Below are 20,410 nucleotides of genomic sequence, written 5' to 3'. Positions count from 1 at the left end.
ATAGGGTCTGCTTACGGTACATGTACTTGGTTTCATTTATTGCACAATGATAACTTTCTTTTTCGAACCCGTTTTGTTTGTCAAGTTATTCCAGTCTGGGGGGGATGGGGTCTATCACACACACACACACACACACACCCACACACACGCGCACGCGCGCGACGCACTCACACACAAACACACGCTCGCGCGCACACAAACACTGACACACACACACACTTGCGCTTAAACACACGCACATGCGCCACACATATCCACACACACCTTGCACACTTGCACACACACACACACACACACACACACACACACTGACTGCCTGAATGTTTGACTGATTTATCAAAGTTTATTCTCAAAGACAAAGGTTTAAGACTACAGCTTTTCTACCTGATGACAACACAAGACCACCATCCTACGGCATTAACTCTATTTAGATGGACTAAGATTTAAAACTACAGCCTTTTTTTCCAACCAGTAAACTCTAGCACAAATCAACAGAAATCAGTTACAAGTATTATTTATTGAGTCACTGAAAAAAAAGAGAAATAGAAGAAGACAAAGAACATAACTGCATGTTTACTTTTACAAAACTGGTGCGGTTCAGAGAGGAAGGAGATTATAATTATTATAATGATACTAATGATAGAAAGCTTTACACTTCAACTAAAACTGAATTTTACGAGAAATAATAATGATGTGATACTGAGCGAAAAATGAAGAGTAAAATACGACGTATATTTGCGTTAGTTGCTATATATCATTGGAAACTAATACAAAAGATTATATCGATCATGTGTTCACTCTGAAGAAAATTTACAAATGTTTGAAATACGTGATCGACAAGAAGAAGAAGACGAAATACGCCAGCCTTTTTCTTGGCGAAGCTTCGCTCACGCAAAAGATTGTTTTATATGTTCACTCTACAGATAAATGAATACTGGTTGAAATAATGAGCCAGCCGAGTTGACTTAACTTTTATAAAGTTTTCATAGCTGAGAATACAAAATAATGCAAGCAAACACACAAGTAAGGTAATATTATGGAACATTTATTTATAGACAAAACAAAACATTCCCCTGTCAGCCATAAACGACTAACAAAATACACAACACACAGATAATAATTAAGGGTGATCACTTTGGTTTGGATGTTGCTTCTTATAAGATGGCAGGAAACAAAGATCATCGGATTTCATGTCTGAAGTTCATGAACATATCAACTGCATTATGCTTATGAAAGAGTATTCCATAGGGGTGTGCATAAAATAGGAGAGACCTGTTTCACATATATATACATCAATCCGTGTTTTAGTTATTGGGCACATGAGGTCCCCTCAAGACTGTTAAAGAAAATCTGTGGTTTAACTTATCATAACTATCCTTTTTCACGTATTGACAAGAACAACACAATTAACAGTATTAGTAACCTTAAACTTGATCAATGTCACACTCAATCGCTAGCAATGCTGGAAACGCCGGTCCTATAATTGTAAAGTCCAATTTCAAAAGAAGACATTAAACATTTAAAAAAGCAACGAAACAACCAAAGCGGTGTCTTCAAATTCAGACTCATTGTTGCACTATGTTAGTGCTTATATGTTTCTCCATTATATGCATCCTATTTTGTCATTGTTGAATTATGATCTTCAAAATTGACAATAGCAGACAAAATGTCACCAAATTCCGCACAGAATCACACCAACAATTATAAAAGGCATAGAAACATACATACATGTATTATGCAACTCATGTCATGGAAGACGAAAAGGGGGAGACAATCAAAAGGAATTGGCAAATAGTTAGGACAGTCGATTAAATAGTTTTAATTATTGTAATCAGAATTGGATTCCGGTCAGTTAATACCTTCAGACTTTCAACTGAAACATTACATTTTTGCTGAAGTGAGAATTATGCACACGTAAATAGGTAATTGCGTGTCCACGTGTTGTGTGCAGACACACACACACACACACACACACACACCACACCACACCACACCACACCACACACACACACACACACACACACACACACCACACCACACCACACCACACCACACACACACACACCACACCACACCACACCACACCACACACCACACACACACACACACACACACACACACACACACACACACACACAAAGGTAACAAAAACAAGAAACACGGGGATAAAGCCGTCGTGTGTTGCGGTGTTTCGCGTTAAAAACAAAATTCGGATTTCTTGAATGTACAAATACCCGCAACAGCAGGCGTGCAAAGTCCTGAACAAAAAAAGGAAGGAAAACATATTTCAACGCACAAATAAACCCGTGTTCTAAGGATAATAGACCAATTGGACTTGGACTCAAAAACGATGTAAAATGTAAACGTCCAAATGTACTGGCTTCAGAAAATGGTTTGGTCAGAAGACCTCCTTTGTATCAAAACATGCTCATCGGACGATCGACCGGGGGTCAGAACAGTGCTTCACATAAACAAATAAAAAATGCATGCTTTAGTGACGGAAGACCGAAGCCTAACAGGGCTCCCCAAAGTGCGCGTCCCTGCGTCCTATACGCACTTGAAGCCGGAATCACGTGCTATAAATTCATGGAGGTTGTCCTGGGACGCATTGAGCTATAAAGAGCGGATCCAGGGACGCACACAATTTCTGGTGTCGTGCGTACTCTTTTCAGACTGTAGTCGTCAGATAAGTCAAAATGCAAGCACAAATTATGCCACTTTCACGCGGTAACGATATTGGAAAGGAGGCGGAACTAGACGGTGCAGATGGGACCCTCTAAAACTCCGCTAATGGGGTCCATGGACCCTCTAAACATTAAAAGTGGGGGTCCCGGTGTAGGATCCGGTCCGGTCCCCCCTCTGAAGTAGTCCCCCGGGGGACCAATTCGTGGCAAAAACTGCTCTATAATGGTCCCCCCTTAGACATCCAGCCTCGTTTTTCTTAGGCATTCAAGCCATTTTCAATCTATATCTTCGTCCGGTATTATGTAGTGCACAGACAGCAATCTCTTTGTTTGACTATATTTTGCAGAAAATAAAATAGATCTGATTTATAATGCCGTTCAAAAGAAAAATCACATGAAATAAAATGAATAATAAATAAATACTGATAAGAAGAAATGAAAGCAGTCTCTGATTCTTTCCTTTCTTTTCTCTGAAATTGCTGGTAACATTACTAACATTGTAACAAGAAAAACGAGGCTGGATGTCTAAGGGGGGACCATTATAGAGCAGTTTTTGCCACGAATTGGTCCCCCGGGGGACTACTTCAGAGGGGGGACCGGACCGGATCCTACACCGGGACCCTCTAGGACGGGCGTCCGTGGGGAACCCTGCCTAAGAACAACACTGATAAAAAAAATTATAATTTTAAAACGGGTTTGTAAACGTCATCCAGAGCTGCTGCTCATTAATTCCATGCCCATAAGCGTTGAGGTAAAGGTGCCAAAGCGTGCACAGTGATAGTACATGCACTAACAACCTATGGGATATTCCATTCACGGCTTGGACCAGCACCTCTGGTTGATTTAATTATTGAATGACGAATCAATTAATTGATTCAGGCCATTTATTTCCTTTTGTATGTGTAAATGCATACATCGGTAGACGGATGGATGGATGGACTGAGGGATTCTTCTTTATCAGTTCTGCATTTATGGCCTCAAACCGTCCCGAGGACGCTCGTGTGGGTGTTTAATTGTATGGTTTCCCCCGCTTTTCAGACAGCCACACTCCGATTTCGGGGGACTGATGCATGCTTGGTATTTTCGTGTGTTTTTTGTTTAACCCACAGACATGATTTACAGGATCTTTTCCTGGCGTTACGTGTTTGCATACACACAGGAAAAGGGTTAAGGCATTGGCGCCATGGCAGGTCTGCACATAATTTGACCTGGGAGATCGGACAAATTTCCATCCTTCATCCACCAGTCGCGGCTGGGATTCGAACATTATCAGTTCCGCTCTCTGTTTATTTCCATCGGCAGCAGAGCATATAAACATCGCTCATCTCGGCGTAGGTAGACTGACACAGAGATTAGGATTTGACAAAACTGTGGCGCAAGACCCCTTTTTGTTAAACAAAAAAAAAGTCGCGTAAGGCGAAAATGCCAAATTTAGTCAAGCTGTCGAACTCACAGAATGATACTGAACGCACTGCAATTTTTCAGCAAGACCGTATACTCGTAGCATCGTGAGTCCACCGCTCGTGGCAAAGGCAGTGAAATTGACAAGAAGAGCAGGGTAGTAGTTGCGCTGAGAAGGATAGCACGCCGCTTTTCTGTACCTCTCTTCGTTTTAACTTTCTGAGCGTGTTTTTAATCCAAACATATCATATCTATATGTTTTTGGAATCAGGAACCGACAAGGAATAAGATGAAAGTGTTTTTAAATTGATTTCGAAAATTTAATTTTGATCATAATTTTTATATTTTTAATTTTCAGAGCTTGTTTTTAATCCAAATATAACATATTTATATGTTTTTGGAATCAGGAAATAATGAAGAATAAGACAAACGTAAATTTGGATCGTTTTAAAAAAAAAAAAAATTTTTTTACAATTTTCAGATTTTTAATGACCAAAGTCATTAATTAATTTTTAAGCCACCAAGCTGAAATGCAATACCGAAGTCCGGCCTTTGTCGAAGATTGCTTGGCCAAAATTTCAATCAATTTGATTGAAAAATGAGGGTGTGACAGTGCCGCCTCAACTTTTACAACAAGAAGGGCAAAGCCCATACGACTCACATGCTTTACACATTTTTCCTACCAAAATACATGTGACCTTGACCCAAGGTCAAGGTCATCCAAGGTCATGCAACACAAAGCTGTTAATTCAAGACATAGGAAGTACAATGGTGCTTATTGGCTCTTTCTACCATGAGATATGGTCACTTTTAGTGGTTCACTACCTTATTTTGGTCACATTTCATAAGGGTCAAAGTGACCTTGACCTTCATCATATGTGACCAAATGTGTCTCATGATGAAAGCATAACATGTGCCCCACATAATTTTTAAGTTTGAAACAGTTATCTTCCATAGTTCAGGGTCAAGGTCACTTCAAAATATGTATACAATCCAACTTTGAAGAGCTCCTGTGACCTTGACCTTGAAGCAAGGTAAACCAAACTGGTATCAAAAGATGGGGCTTACTTTGCCCTATATATCATATGTAGGTGAGGTATTCAATCTCAAAAACTTCAGAGAAAATGTGAAAAATGTGAAAAATAGCTGTTTTTTAGGCAACATTTATGGCCCCTGCGACCTTGACCTTGAAGCAAGGTCAAGATGCTATGTATGTTTTTTGGGGCCTTGTCATCATACACCATCTTGCCAAATTTGGTACTGATAGACTGAATAGTGTCCAAGAAATATCCAACGTTAAAGTTTTCCGGACGGACGGACGTCCGGACGGACGGACGGACGGACGGACGGACGGACGGACGGACGGACGGACGACTCGGGTGAGTACATAGACTCACTTTTGCTTCGCATGTGAGTCAAAAAGCCGGATATGACGTCATCAAAGACATTTATCGAAAAAAAGGAAAAAAACGTCCGGGGATATCATTCCCAGGAACTCTCATGTAAAAATGTCATAAAGATCGGTCTAGTAGTTTAGTCTGAATCGCTCTACATACACACACACACGCACAGACAGACAGACACACACACACACACACACACACACGCACACGCACACACACACACACACACACACACACACACACACACACACACACACACACACACACACCACGACCCTCGTCTCGATTCCCCCTCTATGTTAAAACATTTAGTCAAAACTTGACTAAATGTAACAACCAAACAACCAAAAACCTACAAACTTACCAAAGGTTCACTTTATAAATTGGTTACGCACCTCGTCTTAGTTCGCTTTCAAGAAAAAGCTCGCTGAAGTTCGCATTTGTCAAAACTGATCCGCTAAATTCGACCAATCCACTGACACTTAGCGTGTAACTAACCTCTACCTTAACCTTACACATGGGAGGCAGCCGTCTTATCAACTAGTCTATTATTAAGCCCATCAGATGGATGGATGCTTTTGGTTCATTAACATGTTGATTAGTTTGCCTGCCAGTGCCATAGCTTTTTCCTTTCTCAGTTGTGCTTACGGGATTGTCAAGGCCAAAACATTGTTTCTTAGTTTTGAAAAAAGCAATTGCACCCATTGAGTGGCCAAAGCAATTGTGTCATCAACGTTTCCTAATCAGCCTATTCAAAACGCGAACGATTTCGTTCATCGCCATGTCGGTTTCTTGAGCATGTGTGTGCAAGAGTTTCAGATCTTTCCAGAGTATGTTAATAGAAATATGCAAGGATTCCAAAATAGTAGACAGAGGAAACCCGGGTGGCATGGGCAACACAACAGCAAGTAAGACTATAAGTCCCAGTAGAAAAAGAACCACGAATGTACACAAAATTTTCAGCCAGAATCGTACAATAAAACTGTTGTTCTTGGTGTCGGACAACGCGGTACTCGGTTTTTGGTCTGAACATTCCAGACCAGAACAAAAACTTCTGTTGCTGCCCTCCGAAGGTTGTCCGTCCCTTTCGGCTTTAGATAACCCCTGGCCAGGATCCCTGTCTGTCATTGTAACAACAGACATCAATACTGGTGCACTTCCCAGAGCGGCCGACTTGGGCGGTATTTCAGATTCTTCAAGCGTTACGCTCACCGTATCATCGGTATGCTTCAGGCATGATTTACTTTCTGCATCCGCCTCCGACAGAGTATCAAGCTTAGCTGCAATATATTGTGAGCGTACAGGAAATCTGGTAATGTAATCCGGAACCACAGTGCCGTCACTACTGAGTGAACGGGAATCATTGTCCCGGAAAGAGGTGCCGCCACTGTAGCTCCTGAGGTCCACCCTGGTGACAGAACTGCCTGAAGACCTCGGTGTCTGCTGGAACGGCGACTTCTTCACCCACGACCCAACCTGTGACAGATAGACGGACAGACAATAGGAAACACACACACACACACACACTCACTCACTCTCACACACACACACACACACACGCACACACGCACGCACGCACGCACGCACAGACACACATGTCACAAAGATGTGGGTATGATATTAGTGATGTGAAACACGTCGTGATTTTAACCTCCCTAAATATTGAATTGCGATGCGTAGGGGACAGGAGAAGCGTTATCACGGGTTTCGTGGGTTGCACGAGGAAATAGCTTTAGCTTGACATGAGTTGTGTTTACAAGTTTGAGAAATAGAGCTGGTTATGAACTAGAAAGATTACAGCGCCTAAGATTTTCAACCAGGAAGGTTGTCAGCGTGTGTCGGTCTTGTTCGGGGAACAAGCACTCTTTCAAGAGACGGGTCTCTTAAGGTAAATGATTTACTATGTTGTATATTATTGAAGCTTGAATACATAGCTGGAATGTAAATGTTAGTGTATACAAAGTGCACTAAATTCTAGAGTGAAGTTTTAAGAGAAGTCTTGTTGTCATTGTATTACGGTTTTTGTTGGGAACTTCTTGAACACAAATGTTGTACGCATTTATGGTATGTTTAAGACAGTGATGCTATGTATGGTAGTGTTATTCATAGATTAAGTATAGCTTGAATATTGACTGTGGACGGAATGTGAATGTAGAATGAACGAGAATGTATATGATGATACATCTTTCTTTCTTTCTTTATTTGGTGTTTAACGTTGTTACGAAGCGGTTTACTCGTATTTTTGGTAATGTGTATTGTAGTAAATAGAATAGACTATAGCGATGGTCAGACATTGGAAAGGGCTATAGGCTGCATACCGTCGCGTTGACCGCAGTGGAACCTTTGTGTAACTGACAAGGTTTTTCACGTGCAAGTAATGCAGGCGACAGCTCACTGGCAATGTCATAGCAAGAACGACTTTGTAAAATCAGTCGCCGTCAAGGAGCCCAGCTCGACTCATGTTTTTCGTAACACTTTAGCAGACGGGCTCCTGTTTTAGGTATCTGACTGAAGAAGGATGAAGACTGACGAACTTTCCCTATCAGCTTACATGATATCTTCCATTTTCATATTCATGCCAGGCCGGCGACTGTACTAAATGTTGGCTTTTCACTCTTTTGAGGTATGTTTGAAACCGGTTATATTTTCATGTCATGTTGTCGTATGTGAGAAGAGTGACTGGTTCTGTGTTTAACGTTATTGTGTAGGCCTAAGCTATTGTGCTACACTGCTTAAACATGTGAGGGTTTTACGTAACGTTTTCTTGGTTTTAGAAAACAGGAATTAACGTGTAAATAATTATATTGGCTCATGCAGCTTAATATGTTGGACGAGTGAGTATTTTTATTGTGCGAGTGAAAGAAACTAAAGACAAGTTGACTTATGGACTATAAACTTTACAGTGTTCCAACTGGGGGGTTTTCATCGCCGGAGGCTGAACTGAACCAGTCAACTGCGGCTTGGTGTACATGACCATGGCATGGAGAGCTGGCAGGGTTCTACAGTTAGCCGCCGAGACGAACTGGAAGGATCAAGGACTACGTCAAGCAATGGTTGCGGTGTCGTGAGGACTGGTGCATCCTTGTCAGTCGTCTGAAGGACTTACAGCCATACCAACATCTTGAGGGCCGAAAGATGGCAGTAGGGTAACGTACAGTAGAATACCTATTCGTCTTACCTGTTAAGCTGCTTTGTTTGAGCCAAAAGGTGTCTGCGTCTTGGACTGTAGAGTTTCTTGCGGTGTTGTCGGCCTAGAGTACTGGTCGAAGCCCGGAAATGATTTTGTGATGTAAAAAGCTTTGTAAACAATAATAATTAGTCTTGGCAGTGTCAAGATCCATTTAACACCAGGTTTTTGCGTGTGTGAGTGCGTGTGCGCTTGTGCCTTGTAAGCTACTGTAGCGGACAACTATTCAGATTACATTCAAGTCTGTAAACAAATACTAAATTTATAGAGTTGTGTAGAGGCATTTATGATTGTCTAAAAACCGGGCTATACCACTCCATAACAAACGTCGTTTTCAACCATTCAAGGTTATATCGCGACGGATGAACGAGAATGTATGAGATGATACATGACTGTTTAGGAAGAAGAGATGGTTTAAGAGAATGTTGTATTAAGACTTGGGTTAATTCTTTAGGAGTTTCCATGAGGAGTTTTCCATGGCGTGTACGAGGGACGGACCTTACACGGGAGAATGCGGAGCGATGGTGGAGGAAGAGACCACATCGGCGCAGAGATGGCTAGACGGGGGAGTCTCCATCGTTACCAGTCGTAGAAACCACGGTGCTACTCACTAATGGCGAGAGTGTTTCTCGGGGAGAAACATGAAAGGTGCATGTTGGCATCTATAAGGAGAGTTTCTGGGAATTCATCATCTACGTGGATTCACTGAGCGGCACAAGGATGTGTAAATGACGACATGCAAAGAGCCGTGATACGAACTCGTGAGTGTCTGTCAACACCTTATCTTGTGCGCTAATCTATTATTGAGATATCTTTATACTATGTATTTACATGCATTGAGTGATTGCTAGATGATTGTGTGAACTGTGTGTTCGAGAAGTTGATTGGTATTGATGTTTTGAGGTGAAGAATTGTGTTGTAATTTGTGAGGAATTAATAAGTCCCAAATTCTGTGTTTGAAGTGTGTAGTGTGTAGTGTGAAGTGTGAAGAGTCAGTTTAATTAGATAGGGCAGAACACGAATACATAACAGTAACTCCTTTATTCGCACCATAATCCACTTCATGACAACACACACAGACACACACACACACACACATAAATACGTAAGACACGCAAGAAACGTATTCTTATCAACTAATGGTTCTCAACCCCCAGAAAGGATTTTCGACATGCTGTCAATTCCGTAAAGACAAGATCAGAAGTTTGTCTTGTAACATCTTGGCAAACTTATGTTTAGTGGACATCAGAAAAAACACCACACAAAAAACTAGCCTCACTATTGCTAATAAATAATTTTGCAAACAACGTCTGTTTGACATCCTTTATTTCGTTTAAATAAACTTATTTTGAAGCAATATCGAACAATATTCACTCATAATCACTGACCTTTCGAAGTTTGAAAGCCGGTGACGCAGGAAGAACAAAGTTCGCTCTGCCACACATGCACGGAACTCCACGTGACACAAGCTCGGTGAGTGAGCAAGATACTTGCACCTTGTATCTTTCAAGCAGAGCCTGGAGAGCTTCAACTATCTGCTTGGTCATATCGTCGGAGTGACCGGTGATGGAGTCAAACATTTTTCCCCACACGATGCCATCGTCATACTCTTCTGAAGCAATGTCCCTGCATAACAAAATGGCAAGAAAACTCAGTGCTAAAACAGAATGTAGTACTGACGTTAGGAAAATCAGTGCCTGATGATAGACGAATTCCAGAAATAATTCTGTCAAGTTTTGACGGGCAGCAAACGGTTGCCTTTCCTTAAAAAAAAAGAGGACTAACAAAACACGTGACAAAATAGTCCAATCATTATTGAATTGCGTGTCTTACGCGTGCTCGCTGACATAGTGTAGCAACACGCCGCTTGCTAGTGATTGGCGTACAATGTCACGCGGGTTTTGGTTGCCCTCTTTTTTTTCCTAAGCAAATCATGATTAATTCCGAACATCGACTCAGTAATTGTTCATCTTAAAATTCAAGGAAATACTTTTCTCAAGTCAAGTTCTTGCCGGGACGCTTTGAGCTACATTTACAATAACACAACATGTTATATGTAGATGCATGTACGTACACAGAAAACATATGAACAGGCGTACTCATAATCTTCAAAATTGAGGCAATCGTGGCAGTAGAGCATGTCCGCCATTGTGGGTGCCCGGATCCTGCTCATGATGTCGTGACGTAAGCAGTCTTTGTGTACATCCCTCCGGTCATGCGCCCCATCTACTTCCTGTGTCAGATAACTCTCCGGAATGATGTGGGGAAACATCTTCAACAGCACAGGCCCAACTTCAGCCAAGAAATCATCCACGGCCAGTTTGTTTAGAACAAACCACAGCTTGCGAGCCTGAAAAGCACACAGTTAAGTTACGATATTACGTGATAGGGAGTCCCTGAAACTTACCTGAAGGTTGAGCTTGATTAACTTAGGGTCAGGCTTCCTCGTTTCAATTTATAATGTGCCATTCAGGATGTCTCAGTATAAACTGAGAATGGAACAAATGGTTTCTGGTGACATGAAAGTAAATTCAAAAATTTTCAGAATTTAAAGGCATGACAAAAAATGTTTTTTAAAGTTCTCCCGCGGCGGACACTAACGAGCAAAACCAGCGATGCCCTTTACACTTTAAACTGTAGGCCCATATTAAAAAGTACTATTTAAATCTCTCAGTGGGTAGGCTGCATTGTAAAAGTCATAAGTAGTCCGATTACTGCCGAATAAGTACCCGAACAACCCTCCGTGTGTACGCATGCCAACGATAGATTGCCAATGTTCAACTGAAGCAGAATTCCTAAGGTAACTGGAAAAGTACATCATTGCATGCACGCAGGTCGCTTTCCCCAGGGAGAAAGTCAGCCTAAACTTCCATGTGGAACTATGAAGAAAAAACTCAGCTTCTTATACCTCATCATAGACTAACACACTGACCTGGTCTTTCCGGATGTTGACATCCTTGCCGGACATGGACTCATTGTCGGTCTCGGTCAGCAGGTCAGCAGCGTACAGAATGTCCAGCAGCCCGGACTGACGAGGGTCAACCACCCGTAAGAACTCTGGCTGGATGGCTCTCAGGAACTCACGAAGATCTCGGCGGGATGCTGCACAAACAGTATGTGAAGCTGCCGACACCTTTCACAAGACGAAGTTAACGGCTTTCTGGCCTTAGCCAAGTTAGGTTAAAGGCCCACTCCGCCTACCGTAAACCATCAGTTTCCGATCACAGACACCACCAGGCATTTACATACAATACAAACACCCTTTCGTTTTAACGCTTATCGCCAGGGAACACCCTATATGCTTTACATAGAGAGCGGGCATTTTTCAAAGAATGTATTTTGCGCGGACGTGTAGGTTTGGATCGGAAGCCTCAATATGTCTCTGAACCGGACCTTACTGTTAAAAGCTAAAGAATAGATTGACAGCATGTCATTGTGAAACAAACAGTGTTAAAACACGAAAGATTTATTTTGTCATCAAGACAAAATCAGTACAATTCGTTTTGAACTATGAAAAAGGAAGCCCGGATGCAGGTCAAGCGAGTTTGGTTTGTTAGTTGACTGGTGCGTGTAAGATGCACCTCTTTTCACTTGATGGCGTAAAAGGAGGTTACCGAAAACTTTGCAACTTTTACCTTTTTTTGGAATGCTAGTCAACTAAGATTTTCATCGGATAATGAAGGGAGAATAGAAGAATACATTAAAGTCTGCACAGAGAAGAATTCTTGAATCGGAGGGTCCTTAATGTTCGATTGAGCATAACGAAGAACACATTCACGCCCGTCACGGGCACAGGTCGATAACCACGGCTTTTAGTTCATTCAAGGGCACAACTCTTCCCTCTGTGCCAAGGGCTCTCATTAATATCAGTTTCGGTTTCGAAGTTATTTATAGCATATATAAACCAGTGGTTTCAATAGGGGCCCGGGTGCAAAACTGGCACGTAGTTTGTGTTAGCTGCCGAAATGTTCCGACTCGTGTGCTCAACTCCCACCCGCTTCTCCCTGATCCGACATCAGAGCGTCGTTCCCCGTCGGAACCCATTCCGATGCACTAAAAGTATCAGTTACTGACTGAGAAGCCTCAATAACCGCACTTACTTCAATAAAGTAAACGCAACTACCGAAAAGGAACGACACACACACCCTTACCGTGGCAAGACCAGCAAAGCATGAATACGTGTAATTTATACATTCAAATACCCACTTAGCATGACTTCATAGAAAAACTGAGAACTTTAACATTTGGAGCACAGCAGGAGTTCACCATCAATGCAGTGCATAAAGAAATCATATTACTTTAATCATGCTAACTTCATAAAAGAGCTGTGTAGTCAGTAAACACACACGCTCTTGAGTTCCACAGATACACATTTGTAAAAGTTACCACCACTAGGCCAAATTATCCTCACGGCTTCAGACTGACTACTTTGAAAACAGAATCACACATACACACCGTGACACACACACTTACTTATCTTCAGTCGCCATGTTGTGGTCGTGCCATATCGTGTGTACCACTAGTTGTAGGTTGCACGGGTAACTCCACTGTTGTCATTTTGATTGATACGTGTAACTATTTGTTACAATTTAACTTGAACCATACACACTGGAATCCTTAGTTTTAGCAAGGCCTTAAAGGCTGACATAGTCCTATTTAATTAGTTTAATTACTTCCAGGGCTTTTCCCATCGTTGCGGGGATGTAGGCCTATAAATTAAGCTTCCTGCAAAGTTTTAGGTTTGAAGTCCTTACCAATTACGAGAAATAATTAATTCTTTATTGCATTGTTTAGCAACAGTTCTCCAGGACTTGGGCTATTTTTAGACCGTTGACGTCACTTCGTGACGTTTCGTAAACCAAAGATGGCGTTCGAGACTGTTCTGTTTACATTCGACACTATCAACACCACTTTGCAATACTGAAATAATTTGTTTCTGTGTTCGAAAGCTACAGCCAATCGTTATTATATCCCCTTAGGTACAGTTTTATAACATTATTGGCACATGTAAACAATATGAATTAATTAATGAACGCTACGAGAATGGCAGCCTTTAACAGGCTGACTAGGTGTTTTACTAGCAACTTGAAGCTAGATTCTGTAGTAGCCTGCACAACATTGCCGCTCGCTTCGCCTTTCTGCGGGTAGGTTCCGGCGGGTATAAGACTCAAACAAACCTGCAAAGAACTTCACACATCTTACTTCATTAAGCTACAAACTACTTGCTATTACTATTATTATTGCTATTATTATTATTATTATTATTATGAACCAACCACTTCCTTCGCTGCACCTGCCCACCTGCCGTGTTTTCCGCCGACGGGGCCGAAATCGCGTGTGGCCCGTGCACTTGTAAGTTATTCCTTACTCTTTAATTATTTACTATTATTATTATTATTGTTATTACTATTATTTTTATTATGAACAAATCATTTCCTTCGCTGCACTCGCCCACCTGCCGTGTTTCCGCCGGCGGGGCCGAGGTCGCGTGTGTCCCGTGCGCTAGGCTTATAGTTAATGCCACGTTACATTCATATACTCCATGTGTCACCTTAGGTGTATATATTAGATTAGACAGCCAGCCTCTGCCTACCATATCTGAGACGTCCGTCTCTTTTGGGAGGAGGAGGGTGGCCTTGTAGCTGTGCGAGAGTATGCGAACGACTGTGTATGACAGTGTAAATAGCCTATCCTCTTTTTCTCACCCCCACCCCAGAGGGGGTTACAGAGACACATCTCTGGCCTCCTCACCTGACCCCCTTCCCATGCCTCTGTAGACAGAGGGTGCCATAAAGGCGTTGATGAATAAACCGACATAAAGTCGCAGCCCTGTACATATGTTTTTAACCGGCCAGTATAGGTCCTAGGGAGGACCGGGTTTGCTTTTCGCCAGTTGACTAGCCGCCGAATCCACAAGTACGTAGAGGGTGCCTCGGCTTCTCCACCACGACCCTCCTTGGTCTGACACTCACTCCTTTGCCATGATCAGTCGGATGCCACTTTCACAATTTTATTCTAAAGTACCAACAAATCAAATCAATTCCCTTCCGGAATAGCAACGTTCCACGTTTCTTGAATACAAAAGCATTTCTGCCTCGGAATGAAAGAATAAATCTCTACAATCGTGTATCCCCTGCAAGGAATTGATTTTAAATCCTGTTCTTCCAGCATTTCCATTGCGGAAAGTAAAATTTTTTTTGTTTTTGTTTTTTTGTTTTTTTGTTTTTTGTTGCTCATCTTCACCCAGGCACACATCGTAGAGCTTCGGCTCTGATATCTTTGACCCAAATTGCTCTAAGCAGAGAGGTCGTTAAACTGTATTTTCGTCAAAGAACTTCAGTCACTGACTAGGGCTGATGGGGTCTATGTCGACCCAAAGACCGAGTGGGATTCCCTGTAGGCTGAGTTCCTATACCCGGGAAAATACGATAGCGCTAAATCTCGCACCAAGCGCGTGACTGCCGTAAACCGATTTGAATTACCTTAACGTTACTTCCCCTTACGAAATGGCGGTTCCACAAGAAAAAATCTGTTACTCGGAATTCATGAACACAGCTGATTCGCGTGCGGCATTCAGCCAAGCTAACACTCAGTGATGCTTCGGCAAGAACGTCGTATAATTTGAAATGATTTGGTTAAGAAAATCTCGCTTCATTAAATTGTCTCTCGTAAGCTTGAAGTAACTCCATGGCAGCAAACGGAAGTGATCGAGATGCTGAATGCTTTGCAGTTTGTCGTTATTACGAGTAATTTATTTTAGCTTCGTTTTCTTTCATGTAGTTATCGATTTAAACTTGTTTTTAATTTTTTTTTAAATGCAAACCATACTCGAGTTTCTAAATAATATTAACAACAAATCAAAAAACATCAAATTCTCCCGATGTCGCTATTATTCACGTGTCTTTCAGCAAGATCAGCAATTCGCTACAGGCCCGGACTCCACCCTGTGGGATTCCGTGTATACAGGGAATCCTCCTACAGGAACTCCACCTACAGGGAATCCCACTCTTTTGGTCGACATAGACCCCATCAGCGTCACTAGGTGAACCACTCTTTGTGCAACTTGTTTTGGAAGTTTCGCTGCTGCCGTCATTTTTCTTCTCATTCTGGAATCCCCGCTAACGCATTAGGCTTAGGTCCAACCACAGAGATAAAAATATCGATTTTCTGTGGGTCCAACTGACCCTCACAGCTAGGCACGAGAGAGGCAGCATTTTAATGTACTTTGTTTTTTTAGCATTGTACAAAACAAGACCACCAATAAGCACTATGTATGATATCAGCAATAATGAGACTATATACGGACGGCGTTGCTCAAACGTCAAAAGCCTATTTTTAGCATTTCTGGCAACAGAACGCAGGCATAGACCATTTCTCGTTCTGTGTGCGGAAATTCTATGAAGCCCTCCTTCCCTAGTTCTAAGAATTTCTTGTGTGTGTGCACGGTGTTGATGAAAACGGTTATCATTCTCGCTTCTTTGTATTAGTCATTTGTTTGGCACACCTAGCTAGCATCCAATACCGCGGGTAGACACGTACCAGACTGGCACACGGCGCAGTTTTGAAAAACACTGAACAGATTCCTTGCCGTTAATTATCCATCGGTACTGGATTGAACAGCCCATCTACTTCCACTAACTTGCTTCTTATGTCAATGAAAATCACAAGCAATGCAGAACCCGGAGAGACATAGGGGAAGGGAGGGCAAGTCGACCCCCTCGGGTATGTCGTCCCCCCTCGATTTTAAGAACATGACACTGCAGGGGTGATTATCATCGATTTCATAAGCCAGTTACCCAACCTGAATCAGTTGAAGAAAAAAAATGTCGAAATAAACGGGCCCAGCAAAGCGGTAAGTCTTTGTCAATTTTGATGGTTTCCACTCTAAAATTGTTGCACGAAAAAAACAACAGTCAGTGCATGGAAGCCGCTGATTCGTAAAATGCACCAGATCTGCAAAAAAGCTTTGGCTTTCATAACAACTAGTCGAAAGTTATAGATCTCAGGCTATCCCAGGAACAATGGTAAATAGCAATGTTCAGCGAGTACCATGATCGGGTAATTCGTCCCCCCCTTTGTCGTGTAACTCGACCCGGGTCACAATACCCGACTATGGGTCCATATCACTCTCTCGTCTGTGTAGACTCTTTAATCTCCAAGAAATAGTGTCAGATGAAGAACCCGTTAAAGTTCTTTGTATGTATTTGAAATAAAAGTGAACGTAGCCTTAAAAAAATAATATTCGAAGTTGTGTGTTGATTAATTAATTAAGAGAGAGAGAGAGAGAGAGAGAGAGAGAGAGAGACAGAGACAGAGACAGAGACAGAGAGAGACAGAGAGAGAGAGAGAGAGAGAGGGGGGGGGGGGGGGTGCGCTTTCCCGTCATTGGAAGTGCGCGTATACTAGTAGGCCTATTAAACTATTTCACGTTCACGCAACCTGAAATGGGCGACACAAATCAATTACAAGTCCAATTTGTAAATATATTTTCCCATTTGCTTCGCTTTGAACCAGAGCAACTAATAAGTATAGATGTTTGAACATCTATCCCTTTAAATACTCACCCTCCCTGCATAGCCAAGACGTCGATCGACTTCTGACGTAGGCCGACTCATTATGACGTCATTCTCACTTCCGATTAACAAAACTGACACAGAAAAGTTACTTCAGTCAATTTCATATGTCGAGGTGATGCTATTGGGTAATATGAACAACCTTTTCCACCTGGACGAATTACCCGCCCCCCATGGACGAGTTGCCCTCCATGGAGGGCAAGTCGTCCATGCTTCAGGATTTTTTTCTTTTGTATTTTATTTAAAAACCGTGCCAGTTGGATCGTTCATATTCCACACAACGCTTACACGAAAGAGAATACACCAGGTTTTACAACAAAAACAATCTTTTTTTTAAAAAGACGAGAGGTATAAGCTGCATTTGTTAGAGGGGTCGACTTGCCCTCCCTTCCCCTACATCTATAGTGTCTCTGGCAGAACTGAGGACATACAGCTACTCAGTGTTTTATCATCGATCGTAGTAGCTGCTGGCCTTGACTTTGCTCCGCCTTCAAAACTGCCACACACACACAAACACGCACGCATCTACACACACACACACACACAAATAACATATAAGCGCGTACACACACACACACAAATAAAATACAACTATTTCATGGCGGCATTAGGCAAAGAACACAAACTACACAGGCTGATACCGTAGACTCGATGATGGTCAATTCAAGCCGGGAACAGGCTCGTCGATTTATAGGGCCAAGAGCTCTTGTGTACTTATAACTGAGTCAGTCGGTCACGCCACTTAGTTTCGGTTTCAATCACGGAGTTATACATGGCAACCCAAGCAATAAGGTGTTTTCAGTTGTAGCCCGGGTGCGAAACTGGCACACAAGTCAGTTGTGTTCGGATACCAGACCTTTCCGACTCGAGTACTCAACTCCCACCCTTCTTCAGTCCTGAGTGTTGACCCCCCCCCCCCCCCCCCTCACACACACTACCGATTGCGAAAATAGCCCAATTTTGAGGGTTGTATATTATCCCATAGACATAGTCTAAATATAGGTCCCTGATTATCCTGACCCGACTTCAGAAAATAACTGTGTATTTAAAATGTGGAACTCAAAAGATAACCGAGCTATCTTTCTTTCTTTTAGTGTTTAACGTCGTTTTCAACCACGAAGGTTATATCGCGACGGGGAAAGGGGGGAGATGGGATAGAGCCACTTGCCAATTGTTTCTTGTTCACAAAAGCACTAATCAAAAATTTGCTCCAGGGGCTTGCAACGTCACGGTAGTACAATATATGACCTTACTGGGAGAATGCAAGTTTCCAGTACAAAGGACTTAACATTTCTTACATACTGCTTGACTAAAATGTGACAAAAATTGACTATATTCTATACAAGAAACACTTAACAAGGGTAAAAGGAGAAACAGAATCCGTTAGTCGCCTCTTACGACATGCTGGAGAGCATCGGGTAAATTCTTCCCCCTACTGAACCCGCGGCGGGGGGTAACCGAGCTATCGGTGCAGAAAAGAAATCTTAATTATTACTGAATGCGGCAAGTGCCTAATTAACAACTTCCGAAAACTGTGCCGCAGTTCAGTCAATACACACACATCAGTTTCACAGGTGCATTTAAAGATTTTATTTTCAAATAAGTTTATTTGTCACATGCTCACTTCAAATATACATGTTGAAAAGGTTGGCCTACACATCCACACGTACACCGTTGCACGCAAACTTACCTATCTTTAGTCGCAATGTTGTGGTTGTGCAATCGTCCGAGTCTGTACGGCTGGCAGTGGGTTGCACTGTGACAGGAATCGCCACTGTTGTCATTTTGATACTTATAATTATATAACAAATGTGCTAATTCATGTAGTCACCTTGTACCATGAGCACTGGCCAATCAATAATGTCACCTGTACCAAATATTTTCAATGAAAGCTAGACTTGCTTAGCTGCATCCCACATTGCAGCACACTTCTTATTATTGTTGTTTGGTGGGTTCGGGTGGGGAGAAGACCTAAAAACAAATGCAAACGAAACATGTGACATTGTGATCCTCACAGGTGAGTGGCTGGCTGTTACGTCACCCCTAACCGCAGACAGCCACGTCGACTGAGTAGGCACTGAATATTCATGAGGGGAACCACCGAATGTGCAACTTGTTCTTAGTGCCGCTTCTGCGGCAGTCGTCATTTTTCTTCTGTTTCGGGAATTCCCGAAAAAACATCAGGCTTAGGCCAAACAGGCGCCAGAGAAGCACGAAAAACCTTCATTTTCAGCAGGTTGTTCTGCACAGTCTTCTCGGTGATTAAAGTGAGATGAGCGATGATTTTAATGTCGTGACGTTGGTGACTGAGATTGAGATGCAGACAATGTTGCAAAAACACAAGTTTTTTCAACATAAGCATTATTGCAAAAACACAAGTTATTCTAACATAAGCATGTCCGACACCAGTACCCAGGACATGGCTGCCGTCAGGTGTGTGCAGAATTTCTCCACAAAATAGAAACCCTTGATTCCAAGCTCTAGGCTCACATCAACTGGGATATTCTTGTAAAGTGGGTGCGTGTTGATGCAAACGCCTCTCATTTTTATTTTCGGCATGTTCAAAGCAACACCAGAATTAAAGATAAAGTAACCAGTCTACCGTAAGATGTTTTATCCTCAATCATGCTGTCAAAGTTTTAATGATCACTTGCAAATGCCTGTGCTTCCCTTCTGAAGACAGTAAAACATACACCTGGAAACATCTCTCCGAGTGTGAGTTTGTATGCATGTATGTGAGCGAGAAACAGAAATGTCGACAGAAAGAAGAGAGAATACGATTTGGTGCAATGTATACGTTTATCATTATGTTTACCGAATTATTTGCATGTGAATCTCATTTCTGTTGTCTTTCCTACTTTTGTACTGCGCGTGAAATCGAACCACAGCTTTTATTCAATAAATCGTCTAATTTTTTTCTGGTCTTACACAGGATAAGATCAGCCTTCAATATGGACACATAACGAATGATCAATAGCCCTGGCCACTTCCAGTGCAGATTGGACATTTCTTCGCAGAATTAATTTTGCAGATTGATAATGGCATTGGTCAAATACGAAATAATCATTCATTAATAAAAAATAACTTGGCACAGAAAGCAGCTGCTGGGCTGTTGATTGTTGACTCGAGTGGAAGCATGTTCTTATCCCAAATGCATGGGTG

At 42.1% G+C, this 20,410-nt stretch overlaps 1 protein-coding gene across 3 annotated transcripts in view; it reads right to left on the bottom strand.

Moving 5' to 3' along the window:
• LOC138945529 (uncharacterized) overlaps positions 1-19,231 on the bottom strand; it is a 354,832-nt gene extending 335,601 nt beyond the window's left edge. The window contains exons 1-5 of one of the 3 annotated variants that reach the window (XM_070316966.1): positions 18,939-19,231; positions 11,608-11,777; positions 10,775-11,025; positions 10,064-10,301; positions 5,712-6,964 (exon numbers count right to left, since the gene is read on the bottom strand). In XM_070316966.1, the coding sequence (XP_070173067.1) occupies positions 6,218-6,964; positions 10,064-10,301; positions 10,775-11,025; positions 11,608-11,777; positions 18,939-19,032 (1,500 nt within the window). In that variant the 5' untranslated portion in view covers positions 19,033-19,231 and the 3' untranslated portion in view covers positions 5,712-6,217. Of the gene's footprint in view, positions 1-5,711; positions 6,965-10,063; positions 10,302-10,774; positions 11,026-11,607; positions 11,778-13,148; positions 14,886-18,938 lie in introns of those variants that run through there. The other 2 variants (XM_070316967.1, XM_070316968.1) reach the window with 2 other exon arrangements.
• Between the last annotated feature and the right edge of the window lie 1,179 nt (positions 19,232-20,410).

Source organism: Littorina saxatilis, linkage group LG13 (assembly GCF_037325665.1).
Source record: "Littorina saxatilis isolate snail1 linkage group LG13, US_GU_Lsax_2.0, whole genome shotgun sequence".
Classification (NCBI taxonomy): Eukaryota; Metazoa; Mollusca; class Gastropoda; order Littorinimorpha; family Littorinidae; genus Littorina; species Littorina saxatilis.
The sequence above is the reverse complement of the archived record's forward strand: the minus strand, read 5'-3'. Positions and strand labels throughout refer to the sequence as shown.